This window comes from Tenrec ecaudatus, chromosome 1 (assembly GCF_050624435.1).
Source record: "Tenrec ecaudatus isolate mTenEca1 chromosome 1, mTenEca1.hap1, whole genome shotgun sequence".
Classification (NCBI taxonomy): Eukaryota; Metazoa; Chordata; class Mammalia; order Afrosoricida; family Tenrecidae; genus Tenrec; species Tenrec ecaudatus.
The window spans coordinates 39,328,466-39,340,139 of NC_134530.1; the positions used below are offsets into that span (position 1 = coordinate 39,328,466).

At 60.8% G+C, this 11,674-nt stretch overlaps 2 protein-coding genes across 2 annotated transcripts; both read left to right on the forward strand.

The window, feature by feature from the left end:
- Positions 1-529: 529 nt before the first annotated feature.
- On the forward strand, positions 530-4,446 carry SLC25A34 (solute carrier family 25 member 34). The gene is made up of 5 exons (XM_075538344.1): positions 530-922; positions 1,475-1,540; positions 1,611-1,763; positions 2,029-2,163; positions 2,813-4,446. The coding sequence occupies exons 1-5, from the start codon at positions 545-547 to the stop codon at positions 2,993-2,995; spliced, it is 915 nt and encodes a 304-aa protein (XP_075394459.1). The 5' UTR covers positions 530-544; the 3' UTR covers positions 2,996-4,446.
- Positions 4,447-5,556: 1,110 nt separating this feature from the next.
- Positions 5,557-9,820, forward strand: TMEM82 (transmembrane protein 82). The gene is made up of 6 exons (XM_075538350.1): positions 5,557-5,644; positions 5,765-5,837; positions 5,962-6,133; positions 7,185-7,602; positions 8,928-9,115; positions 9,411-9,820. Exons 1-6 carry the CDS (start codon positions 5,557-5,559, stop codon positions 9,498-9,500), a joined length of 1,029 nt encoding a protein of 342 aa, XP_075394465.1. The 3' UTR covers positions 9,501-9,820.
- Positions 9,821-11,674: the final 1,854 nt, after the last annotated feature.

Consider the following 11,674-nt stretch of genomic DNA (forward strand, 5'->3'; position numbering starts at 1 on the left):
TCACAGGAGTAGAAAGCCCCACCTTTCTCTCCTGGGGAGGCTGATGGTTCCAAACCACCAACCTTGCAGACCACAGCCCAAGTCGCAGCCACTGCACCACCAAGCTGCTTGCTCCAGAGCAGGGCTGGCTAAACCAGAGGTGGAATAGCGTCCCTAGAAGCACTCGGGCAGGGGCTCCTCTCACCCCACTGGCTTTCAGACCCCTGAGACCTTTCCCCCAGATCCCAGGGCCCAGGGCCCGCCCCGGCCAGGAGGTGTGGCATCAGAGGCCGCTGGGATTGGCTGGAACTGGCGGGGGCGTGTCCCGAGCTCTGGCCGCGGGGCCGGCAGGCAGATCGCAACAGGTGGACTCCCGAGATAGACCCGGACGCCCGGCAGCCGCGGACTTGTTCCACCGGGACGCTTGCCCTCCAGACATGCGCCTGGGCGCCCTCGGCCCCTGGCCCTGCGGCCCTCCGCGGGCACAAACAGCCTAAGCGCCACCACCCCCAGCCGAGAGCTTATGTCCCTGAGCCCGGCACAGCCGGCCCCTGGCCCCGAGGCCATGGAGCCGGTGTCCCCAGCTGTGGACCTGGTGCTGGGCGCCTCGGCCTGCTGCCTGGCCTGTGTCTTCACCAACCCCCTGGAGGTGGTGAAGACGCGCTTACAGTTGCAGGGGGAGCTGCGGGCCCGGGGCACCTACCCAAGGCCCTACCGCGGCATTGTGGCTGCGGCTGCCGCCGTGGCCCGCACCGACGGCTTGCAGGGTCTGCAGAAGGGACTGGCCGCCGGCCTCCTCTACCAGGCCCTCATGAACGGTGTCCGCTTCTACTGCTACAGCCTGGCGTGTCAGGCTGGCCTCGCCCAGCAGCCCGGCGGCACCATGGTGGCGGGCGCCATAGCAGGGGCGCTGGGAGCCTTCGTGGGGAGCCCTGCTTACCTGGTGAGTGGTCTCATCCACCTCCACGCCAACACCCAACTCCCTCCAGGGTCCCTGCAGAGGACCTGTCCCAGGTGGGGCCAGCTGGGTGAGGCTACTCCCAGCCCAGGCTTGGAATTTGCCCTTGGCCCTGGGCACCTGATCCTGAGTTCACTACCTCCTGGTCCCTGAGCCAGAGGACAGGGCTAAGGGTGGCAGGAGGTGTGGTATCTAAGGTCCTAGCATTGTCACCCTCTTCCTGTGTGCCCTGTGCATGGTATGAGCGAGGGCCCCCTGTGGTGTCCAGCAAAGGGCTGTGTACTGGACAGCAGTCTAGTCCTGAGCTTAGAATGCTCTTCCAGGGACCTGGAGAAGAAACTGAGGCACAGGGAAGGTTAAGTGACGGTCATGTCCAGGTCACACAACTCCAGACCCTCACCCTTACAGCCCCCTTCCCCAGCTTAGGTGTGGGGCCATCACAGCCAGGATTTGGGGAGCCCTGGGAGGGTACCCTCAACACACACAACCCTCCAAGGCTTGTACCCAGAAACCTCTCTGTCCCTGCCGCTCTGACAGGTCAAGACGCAGCTGCAGGCCCAGTCAGTGGCCGCCATGGCTGTGGGCCACCAACACCATCACCAGGTGAGAGCCCCCGGGTGGAGCTGGGTGGGCTGGACAGGACCATCCACTGACACATGCCCTCCCCACACAGGGGGTCCTTGGAGCCCTGGAGACCATCTGGCGACAGCAGGGCCTGACGGGACTATGGCGAGGCGTGGGTGGAGCTGTGCCTCGAGTCATGGTGGGCTCTGCTGCCCAGCTGGCCACCTTCGCCTCCGCCAAGGCCTGGGTGCAGGAGCAGCAGGTGAGGGACTCAGTAAGCCTGGACTCCCATCCTCGACAGGTCCCCAAACACTGGGAATTCTAGGGGGAGTGATAGGTGAGCAGAGGGGGGGAGGCGGGGGCCTGTCTCTACCCTTGGTGAACCCTGAAACTCTGATGGCGCTGGGAGGATGGCTGGGAGCCGTCTACTCCTCTGGGCCAGCTCTCAGCCCCTGTGCCCTGGGAGTGGGGCAGGTCACCACAGAGAGTCGGTGCAAGGGGGTCAGCAGCCTGTACTGTCCCCACAGTGGCTCCCGGAAGAAAGCTGGCTGGTGGCCCTGGCTGGGGGAATGATCAGCAGTGTCGCTGTGGCTGCAGTCATGACACCCTTTGATGTGGTCAGCACGAGACTGTACAATCAGCCCGTGGATGGAGCTGGCAGGGTGAGCCGGGACGCGGTGGGGCAGAATGGGGTGCGGGAACACATGAGCACATGCATGCACGAGCATGCACACACGGTTACACACATGCAGCACCATGATCCAGTTTGCTCCTGAGCAGTACCTGTGTCCCACACCCCTCATAACTGCTGTCCTGTCAGGACCTGACTCCATTCTTCTAGCACCCCCACTTTCCTGATGAGCAAAGGGAGGCCCAGAGAGATCCAGTGACTTGGCTGAGGTCACCAGCTCACAGGCAGAGGAGCCAGACTGGGGATCCCTCCTGATTCAGCTGCCTGCCCATGGGACTGCTGGCCTCCCTACCCAGGTCCACATAGGCCCGGCCTCACTGTGGTGCAGGCTGTACCCAATACAGAGGTGCCTGCCAAAGGACACTAGGGGCGGCACCTGCCAGTATCCTACTAGTCGTACCAAGCCCCTGGTATGAGGCCAAGGCTGCCTGCTGTAAGGGCCACTTTTCTTGTTCTGCAGCCCAGAAGGTCACTTTTGTATAAGTGGCCCGATGTGAGTGGGAAGCCACCTCTGATTGGCACAAAGAGCTGTGTGTGTGCCAGCCTGGTCACAGGCACCCCCAGTGGGCCAACCAGGGACCTCAGCCCTTGTAGTGACGCCCACACGTGTCCTTCCCCAGGGCCAGCTGTACAGAGGCCTTGCGGACTGCCTGGTGAAGATCTGGAGACAGGAGGGCCCCCTGGCCCTGTACAAGGGCCTGGGTCCCGCCTACGTGCGGCTGGGCCCCCACACCATCCTCAGCATGCTGTTCTGGGACGAACTTCGGAAACTGGCCGGGCGGGCCCAGCAACAGGGCACCTAGGCACCTCCCCTCCCCCTCCACTGGTACTGACTCACCTAGGGACTCACCCACACCTCAGGGGCTGGCCCTCCCAGAGCAGGCCACAGGCTGTAGGCCACCCACCTCCCATCCCAACCAGGCCCAGGGTGTTTCCCCACTCTGTTTGGAAAGTTCTCTCCCCTCTGTATCTATGGCTAACTCTGCCCACCCACAGCCTTACTCACTGTTAGGACAACCGCTCGCTGGGGGCCATGGAGCACTCCCTTAGGTAGGGAGCACTCCCTTAAGTAGGGTGATGACATATGATATGCATCAACTCGCTGATTAGCAGGAAGAAGAACCCACCCAAACGGCGCCATCGAGTCAACTCCAACTCGTGATGTGTCAGCATAGGCCTGTGCTCCACAGGGTCTTCAATGGCTGTTTTTTGGGGGGGGGTTGTTTTTTTGGGAGTAGATAATCAGGCCTTTCTTCTGAGGTACCTGGGTGGAGGAGGTGTGGCAACTTGGAACCTCCAACCTTTCAGTCAGTGGCAGAGCACATTCACTGTTTAAACCACCCAGAGGCTTCCAAGCAGTATGGAAGCCTATTGCTGTCGAGTAATTCCAATTGCCAGCAGCCCTGTAGGGCCGAGTAGAACTGCCCCTGTGGGTTTCCAAGGCTGTCATCTCTGTCGGAGTCGACTACTACCTCTTTCTCTTGAGCAGCTGGTGGGCTTGAACCTCTGTCAGCCTGCTGATGAGCAGCTGCCGAACACTTAGCCACTTAGTTAAGGAGCCAGCCGGGCTCCGTAACACTAAATCTTCTGTTGGCATGAAGCTGAGGCTCAGAGAGGCTACGTAGCTTTGACGTGGCAGCACTGGAACTCAGTTCTGACCTTAGACCTGTGTCCTTGAGGTGGGGTTCACTGTACCCCTGGGTAGGCCTGAGGTGCATAGTGAGGCCAAGGCACCGGGCTCAGGAGCCCTGGTGGCCTTGGTGACGAGTTGAGCTGCTAACCTCAAGGCCAACCGTTTGAGCCACCTGTCACTCATCTAGAGACAGATGAGGCTTTCGACCCCTGTGCAGAGTTACAGCCTCAGAAACTCACGGGGCAGCTCTGCCCTGGCCTATGGGGCCCGCTACAGGTTGGCACAGACTGGCTGGCCATGAGTTTGGAGCAGCAGCCAGGTGTCCAGCCCATGTGGGCGTTTGCACCTGGCCTCTCCACAGTTCGGAAAGGGGCCTGGGAGATGCCCATGATTTACAGGAGAAGACGAGGATTGCAGAAGGAAAGGGACTTGCATGAAGTGAGAGATGAGCTAGGGCCTGCCCCTGAACCCCAGCAGCACTCCCTCCCCTCCCTGTGGGCCCCTTCCCAAGGCCCTGCAAGGGACAGGCACCGGGACCCCCTTCCCTGCCAGGCCCTCCCGTGTCTGCCACCAGCAGAGCCCCAGGAGCTTACCTCCACCCCCACTCCGCCGCTACCACACACTCCAAATCAATAAAGTTTTCTATTTTGTTTACTCGGATGGCTCCTCTCTGCAACGGGCCTGTGTCCCCCATCCCTGAACCCTTCCCTGCTCTTTCTCTGGATTCCCTGGGGCCAGCACCACCCAGTCTGACACCAGTGAGGTCTGCCACCTAGTGGACGCAGGGGGAATGTCAAGGCGACGGCCCAGGCTTGAGGAACGGGAGGCCAGGGGCTGTGCAGGAAGCCCGCTCTCAGCTAGCCACACCCCAGAACTGAGGCTACTGACCTCTGAGGGCCAGGATTGGACAGACCCCAGACCTCAGACTGTTGGGGGTAGGCCCCCAGATATCGTGCTGTGGGAGGGGTGTAGACCCCAGATGTCAGCTGTGGGAAGTAGACCCCCTAGATCACAGGCTTGGGAGGTGGGGTAGACCCCAGATCTCTGCTGTGGGGGGTAACTCCAGACTTCAGATTATGATTGTAGACCCCAGATCTCAGGCTGGGGGAGGTAGACCCCAAATCTAAGCTGTGGGGGGTAACTCTGATCTCAGATTATGGCAGTAGACCCCTGATCTCAGGTTTGGTGGGCGGGGGAGTAGGGGGGAATAACTGGACCCCAGGTCTCTCTCAAGCTTTAGGAGTAGACCCCAGACCTCAGGATGTGGGGGGACAGAGGCTCAGTCCTGGGACAGGAAAGCAGAGCCTGACCTTGGACTTGGGGGAATAGCGCCCCTCTTCTGGACCTTGGGATGAGAGGGTGCTCTGAGCCTTCAGGCTCAGAGAAAGGGGTGCCCAACCCTGAGGGGAGGCCTGGGCTTCAGGAAGGTGCTGTGGGGCCCCAGCTGTAGGGAGGGTGGGAAAGTGGATGCTGGCCTTCCACAGGATCAAAGAATGCCCTCAACCCACACTGCCCCAGATGGGGAGCTCCTGAGCCAGCCCGGACTCAAGTCCCTGGAGCTGAGGCTCTGCCTTCCTGCGGCCTGGGAAGGGTTAAGGCCTGGCCTCTCCTCCTGGCTCTCCCTTGGGGGCGTCCTCCTGTGGGCCTTTGACCTGCCCCTCCCGTCCTGGCGGACACCTTTGCTCAGTGACGTCAGTCTGCCCTGCCTGGGCTACCAGGGAGCTGGGAGCCATGTTCTCGCTGCTGGCCCTCCCCTCGTGGCTCCCTGGCCTCCCCTCTCTCGAGTGGGGCTCCAACCTCCTGGATGCCCTCCTGCAAGGTGAGCGGCTCCATCAGCCCCGCCCCTGCCCGCTGGAGCTACACGGGACCCCTCCCACATAGGCCTGGGGTGCCCGGGCTGCCCCCCCATCCAGCACTCCTCCCGCCCCTCCCCCCCCAGGCCTCATCGGGGCCTGCGGAGTTTCCATCCTCAGCAGCCTCCTGAAGGTGTACTTCTTCGTACGCTGTACCAAGTGAGTGCCCGCTTCTCCCTGAGCACCGCCCAACCCCTGGGGAGGACGGGCCGAGAGACCACCTCCCTGCCTGGGGTTCGGCGCCTCCTCGCCCCGCCCACCCGCGCTGCCCCTCCCTCCGCAGGGACCCAGAGCGGCGGCAGCTTGAAGAGGAGCGGCTGCAGTGGGCCTCGCTGGAGACCGTGCACCTGGCGGGGCTCGCCCTGATCCTGACCTTCGTGGGGGCCCGCGTGGCAGCCCTGGTGGTGCTGGAGTTCTCTCTCCGGGCGGTGTCCATGCTACTGTCCCTGGGCAAGGTGAGACCACCCCCCACCACAGGGCGGTGGCCGAACCACTCTGGGGCTCCTGGCAGCCTTGGTCCCAGCGGGCCCCTGCTGAGAAGGCACATCCCCACCCCCTGAAAACCCAGGAATTCATTGATGCTGACTCACAGAGGCGCTCCAGGGCTGGGGGGAACTGCCCCTGTGGGCTCCCCAGGCTGTCACATTTTAGGGAAGTAGAAAGCCAGCCCCGTCTTTCTCCTGCAGGGCAACTGGTGGTTTCCAACTGCTGGCCTTGCACTGGGCCACCAGGCTCCTGATGGCTTATCAGACTCCACACTTTAACTACCACTCTGAGTCGCTCAGAATCACCTGGCGGTCTGATTGAAAGGTAGATAGATTCTGACTCATCAGGGCTGGTTCAGGGCTGTTTTCCTCCCTGGGACAGGCGGGAACTCCCCCTGAGACCCATGGGGAGATCCCAGTCCTTCCACCACCCCCTTTTCTGTGAGACTGGGTCTCAGGAATTTCCGAATACCTGGACTGTGCTCCACCAGGGAGCTCTACTGGCGTGGTGGTTGAGTGCTCATCTGCTAACCAAAAGGTCAGGGGTGCAAACCCACCAGCCGCTGCTCCTCCAGAGAAAGATGTGGCCGTGTGCTTCCGACAGATGGACAACCTTGGAGTCTCTGTGAGGCAGTTCCGCTCCGTCCTGTAGTCCGACTGAGTCGGTGGGGATGAGTCTGTTTGGTTTTCCGGGGGTTAAATGCTCGGAGCGCATTGCCTCCATTGCACCTCCGGGTATGATTAGGGGAGTGCAGTCAGGGGTGGGGAGGCCTGTGGCCGGCAGCAGCCAGCAGGGGGCAGAGCCTGGCTTGACTCTCTTGCTGACCCAGTACTCTTCAGCCAGCAGAGGGGTTTTCAAACCATAAGATTGAAATCGAAACAAATAGTCCCATAAACCCCAGTGTCTGTTGGGATTGAGACCACAGGTCTCTATGGATTCTGTACAGTGAAGCATCAAATCGTTGACAGCCCCTTGGCCCCACCACCTGGCCCCTCACCTACCTTCCCGCTATCCCTGCAGGGCTCCAAGGGCAAGGAGAGGCTGCAACTCTACCTGCTGTGCCAGTACTCGCTGGGCTGCAGCCTAAGCTGCGGCCTGAGCTTCCTGCAGGAGGGCGCCCCGCACCGTACCCTGAACCTGCTGCTGGCCCTCGGGCTGGCCACGCTGCTCTGCAGAGGGGCCCGGCGTCTCCGGCGCCACGTCTACCGCCTCTATGAGCTACACAGCAGCCAGCGCTACTGCGGGCTGTGCCTGGGCCTGCTGGCCGGTGCCCACGACCTCCCCAAGCTGCTGGGCCGAGCCTTGACCGTGGCCTTCGCTGTGGGTGAACTGGCGGCCGTGGCTCTCATCAACAGAGACTTCCTGACCGCCTCGGAGGCCGTGCGCTTCTGGACACCACTCACCATCTGCTACACGCTGCTGGTCATCTACATGCAGGGTGAGGACCCCAGAGGGCCTGGGCCAAGCCCCATGCTGGGCCCTGAGGGGGCAACAGTCAGACCCCCACCCACCCCCAGCTCCTGTGCCGGTGGCAGAGGTAACACAGGGGGCAGCTCAGAAAAGGGGTGTTGTACAGGGGAGCTCCTTGAGGGAAGAGGGCAGAGAAGGGGACTGGAGCCCAGAGGAGAGAGGGAGAGCATGGTGCTTGGCCATCACCTCAGGAACCTGGGAAGGGCTAAGGCTGGCCAAGTGTGTAGGGACCGAATTGTGATGTCATCATCAGGCCAGCCAATTTGAGGAGACACCTCTAAAAAGGGTCAGGTCTGGGCTGTAGGAAGAGCCCCCTGACTGCAGGTGGGGGTGGGGGCAGGGATGGGATGGGGAGCGCAGGAGGGGACCAGAAGAGCTGCTTCAGCAGAGGCAACAGCAAGTGCAAAGGCCCTGAGGTCAGGTGAGCATGCAAGCGCAGTGAGCAGAAGACAACCAGACTGGCTGGAGTGAGAGGGGCGAGCTGAGGGAGTGATCTTGGAGCAGGGGCTGGGGTTAGAGCGGGCAAGACCGCCTAAGGCAAGAGAAGGAGTTACAAGTCTCCTCCAGGAAGCAGAGGAAGGAGTCCATCTAGTTCAGTGGTTCTCAACTTTCCTGATGCCGTGGCCCTTTCATACACTTCCTCATGTGGTGGCGACCCCCCAACCATAACATTATTTCCATTGCTACTTCATCATAGTCATTTTGCTACTGTGATGAATCGGGCGACCCCTGTGAAAGGGTCTTTCGACCCCCAAAGGGGTCGCAACCCACCGGTTAAGAACTGCTGGTCTAGTTGATGCCTCAGAAGGTCGCTGTGTCTGCTGCAAGAGCAGAAGCCAGGTGTCCAGAGAAGGGGCCGCCTCGGTGGCCCTTGGGGACAAGTGAAGGGGACTAGACCGGGGTGGGGCAGTGGAAGCGGCCAAAGGTGCTGAGGGTGTGTCCTCACAAAAAGAGTTCCTAAGCTTACTGATATGTTGGACATGGATGTCAGGATGCCCTGGCCCTGGCAGGTGGCAGTGCTGTTGCCCTTAGACAACTAGACTGCAGGAGAACAGAGGGGCGGGGAGGAATGCAGGTGAGCAGAGTGCCTGGTGCCCGAGGGCACTGGGAGAATGGGGGAGAATCACCGTCAAGGTAGAATCTTGTGATGTGGTGGTCAGCCGTACCTCCACCCACCAACCCTGTTGCCATCTGAATAAGGTGGGCAAGGAGGAAGCAAGAGGATGGGCAGGTGGGAGGGACACTGGACCTCAGGATGAGCCCAGAATGTGACAGTGTCCTGTCTGTCCCCAGAGGAGCAGCGACAGCACCCGGGCATGCAAGGCCAGGTGCAGACGGTACTGGTGCGCATGGGTGGCCTCTTTGTGCTGCTGCTGACGGTGGGCCGCTGGCTGGACCTCCTGGGCATCCTGGCCTCCCTGCTGGGCGAGCTCTGGTGTCTGGCAGGCACTCTTTCTCTGCTCCAACTTAAGCAGGTACAGGTAGGCACGCATCCCTGGGTTAAGGGGAGCTAGGGTGACCTCTGCTGGAGGGGAGGCACAGGGAGTTCTGTGGAGCCTGGCTGGGGGGGGGGGTTGTCCTCTTGGTCACTAGGGTTACAATGGCTAAGCAGCAGCCCCTAACCTGTCTGCAGCCCACTCCCTGCTGCGCCCGCAGACCCTGCAAGGCCCCAAGGGTGAGGCAGGTCCTAGATGACTGCAGGCTTGAGGGGGCCCTGGGAGAGGGGCCTCAGGGAATGCACACTGTCCTCGTCCTTTTCACCCCACCATCTCTCAGGACTCTCTACCCCAGAATCCTTCTGTGCCAGCCCCAAGCCAGGCCCGGCCACCAGCAGCTGCCTCTCCACGGAGCACAGCCCCCTCCTGATCAGCCTCAGGAGGACTCAAGTCTGTCTGCGGTCCCAGTGGGCTGACCAGCGAGCCCTTGTCCCTGGACCACTGCCTGGAAGCTGAGGGCAGGGCCGGCCTCTGTCTGGAGCTTAGGGTGGGCGCTGGGGGCCTGTGGAGGGCAGAGCGGGCAGGGGGCTCTCAAAAGGTGGCAACATCAGGAGGCTGCGTGGGGTCACCCTCCTTTTTCTCAGGGTGGGCAGGGACCACCAACCCCTCAGACCCGTGTACCTTGGTTGGGAAGCGGGGAGGAGGGCTCTGTACCGGCCTCCCTGTCCTTCCTTCCCACAGACAATAAAGACCAAGGTTTTCTCAAGCTGCTTCAAAGGCTTTTCTGGAGCCACGGAGCTGCCTGGGAGGCTCCTGGATTTGCACCCCAGGGTCAGCCGGGCGGACACAGAAGGGAGTTCCGGGTTGGGAGAGAGGGGCAGCAGCCCCGGGCGGGGTTCGCGTTGAGGTGGCTGAGGGGCTGGGGGCACACAGTACAGCAACCACTCATAGTCTTGGGTAGAGGTGCCCTTGCCCTGTCCCAGTGAGGCTAGGAACCAGCTGAAAGGGGCACTTTGCTCACAAGGCCTCTCCTGCCCGTTGGGCCCAGCTCAGGGCCTCCACAGAGGGGTGGACAAGGCCCAGCCTTCGGGGCTGGGCATCCGTGCCTACCTGCAGCGTGATCTTGAGCAAGCCACTGCACCGCTCCGAGCCTGTCTGAAGAGCCGTTGCCACGAAGCAGGTGCCGACTACGTGCCAGGCGATGTGCTGAACAGTGTGCGTGCATGCGTGCGTGCATGAGTGTGTGTGCGTGCAGGCGTGTTCCAAGGCACAGAGGAGAATGTACAAAACATGTCATGTCAACGCTCTTTACAAACACAAGGTAGTGTCATGGCGTTCATCGTGTTGTACCACTGTCAGCGTGGCCTGGTAGGGGTGCCGGGCCCCCTCTGGCTTCACGAGGGAGAGAACCAGCCCAAGGTTGGATCCTGCAAGGTGCGGCGGTCAGACCTACCTCCACTGCCAATCCCAGACCATCGCACAGCAGCTGTCCCTCCCAAGCCACTCTGCACCCGTCTGCTGGGGGGTCTGAGACACCGCTGCACTAACCACAAACCATACTCACAGTTAGGTGGGGGGAGTGTAATAGGTGACCATTTAGGAGAAATGATTCAGGATCGTGATCTTTGACAGCTTCTTCCCAGCAGTGCCCATATGCAGGCTGCTGTTTGGCCCTCAGCCTCTCTGCCTGCCGGGCCTCTAGAGCCCTTGGCCCTGGCCTCTGCCCTGTGTGGGCAAGTGTTACAGAGCTCTTCGGCTCTACTAAGAAGTGCCCAGAGGCACTCACTCCTCCAGTAAGCCTCGGCCCAGAAACGCTCAGCAATCTCCGTCTGTGCATGGGCACACCGCCAGGGCCACAGCCCACTGTGCCACCTCACACCCACCCACCTCCTGGTTATCTTGTTGCCGTTTCTCTGCTGCCATCTCCTGTATTGGAGTGTTCTCGGTGTGTATGTCTGTCTCCTGAGTCTAGGAGGTTCTCAGCACAGGAACACAGGTCCAAGGGACATGCTCTCCTCCCAACTTTTGATACTTTGTGGCAGTGGACCTCTCTTGCCCCACCCCCACCCCCACGTGGTGCTCTGGAATTGGCTCTCTTTGAAGTCTATGGGGATGGCAAACTGACCAATCTCTTGTTAGGGGTCCATGACCCTTACTTAGAGTGTTAGGGAGCTATCCAACCCTTGGGTGTACTACAAACAGTTAATTTACATGGTCCCACACATCAGTCCAACTGTGTCAGTTTGTTGTACTGTGGTCTTTGGTGAATTGCTGGGAAGCTGAAAGCTAAGAGGATGCGGAACAAGGGCTGTCCTTGCTGACGTCGGCTGGATCGTGGCTGAAAGCAGCGAATAACAGAGATGTTCACTGATTTCATTAATGTCACTAAAGGCATCCGGCTGTGTGGATCGTAACAAACTGGAGAGCCTTGAGAAGAATGGGGATTCCAGAACACTTCCTTGTGCTCCGCTGCAACGTGTACCAGGACCGAGAGACCGCTGTGTGAGCAGAACAAGGGGTACTGCCTGGTTTAAAATGAGGAGAGGTGGACATCAGGGTTGGATCCCCTTACCATACTTACTCAACCGGTATGCTGAGAGAATG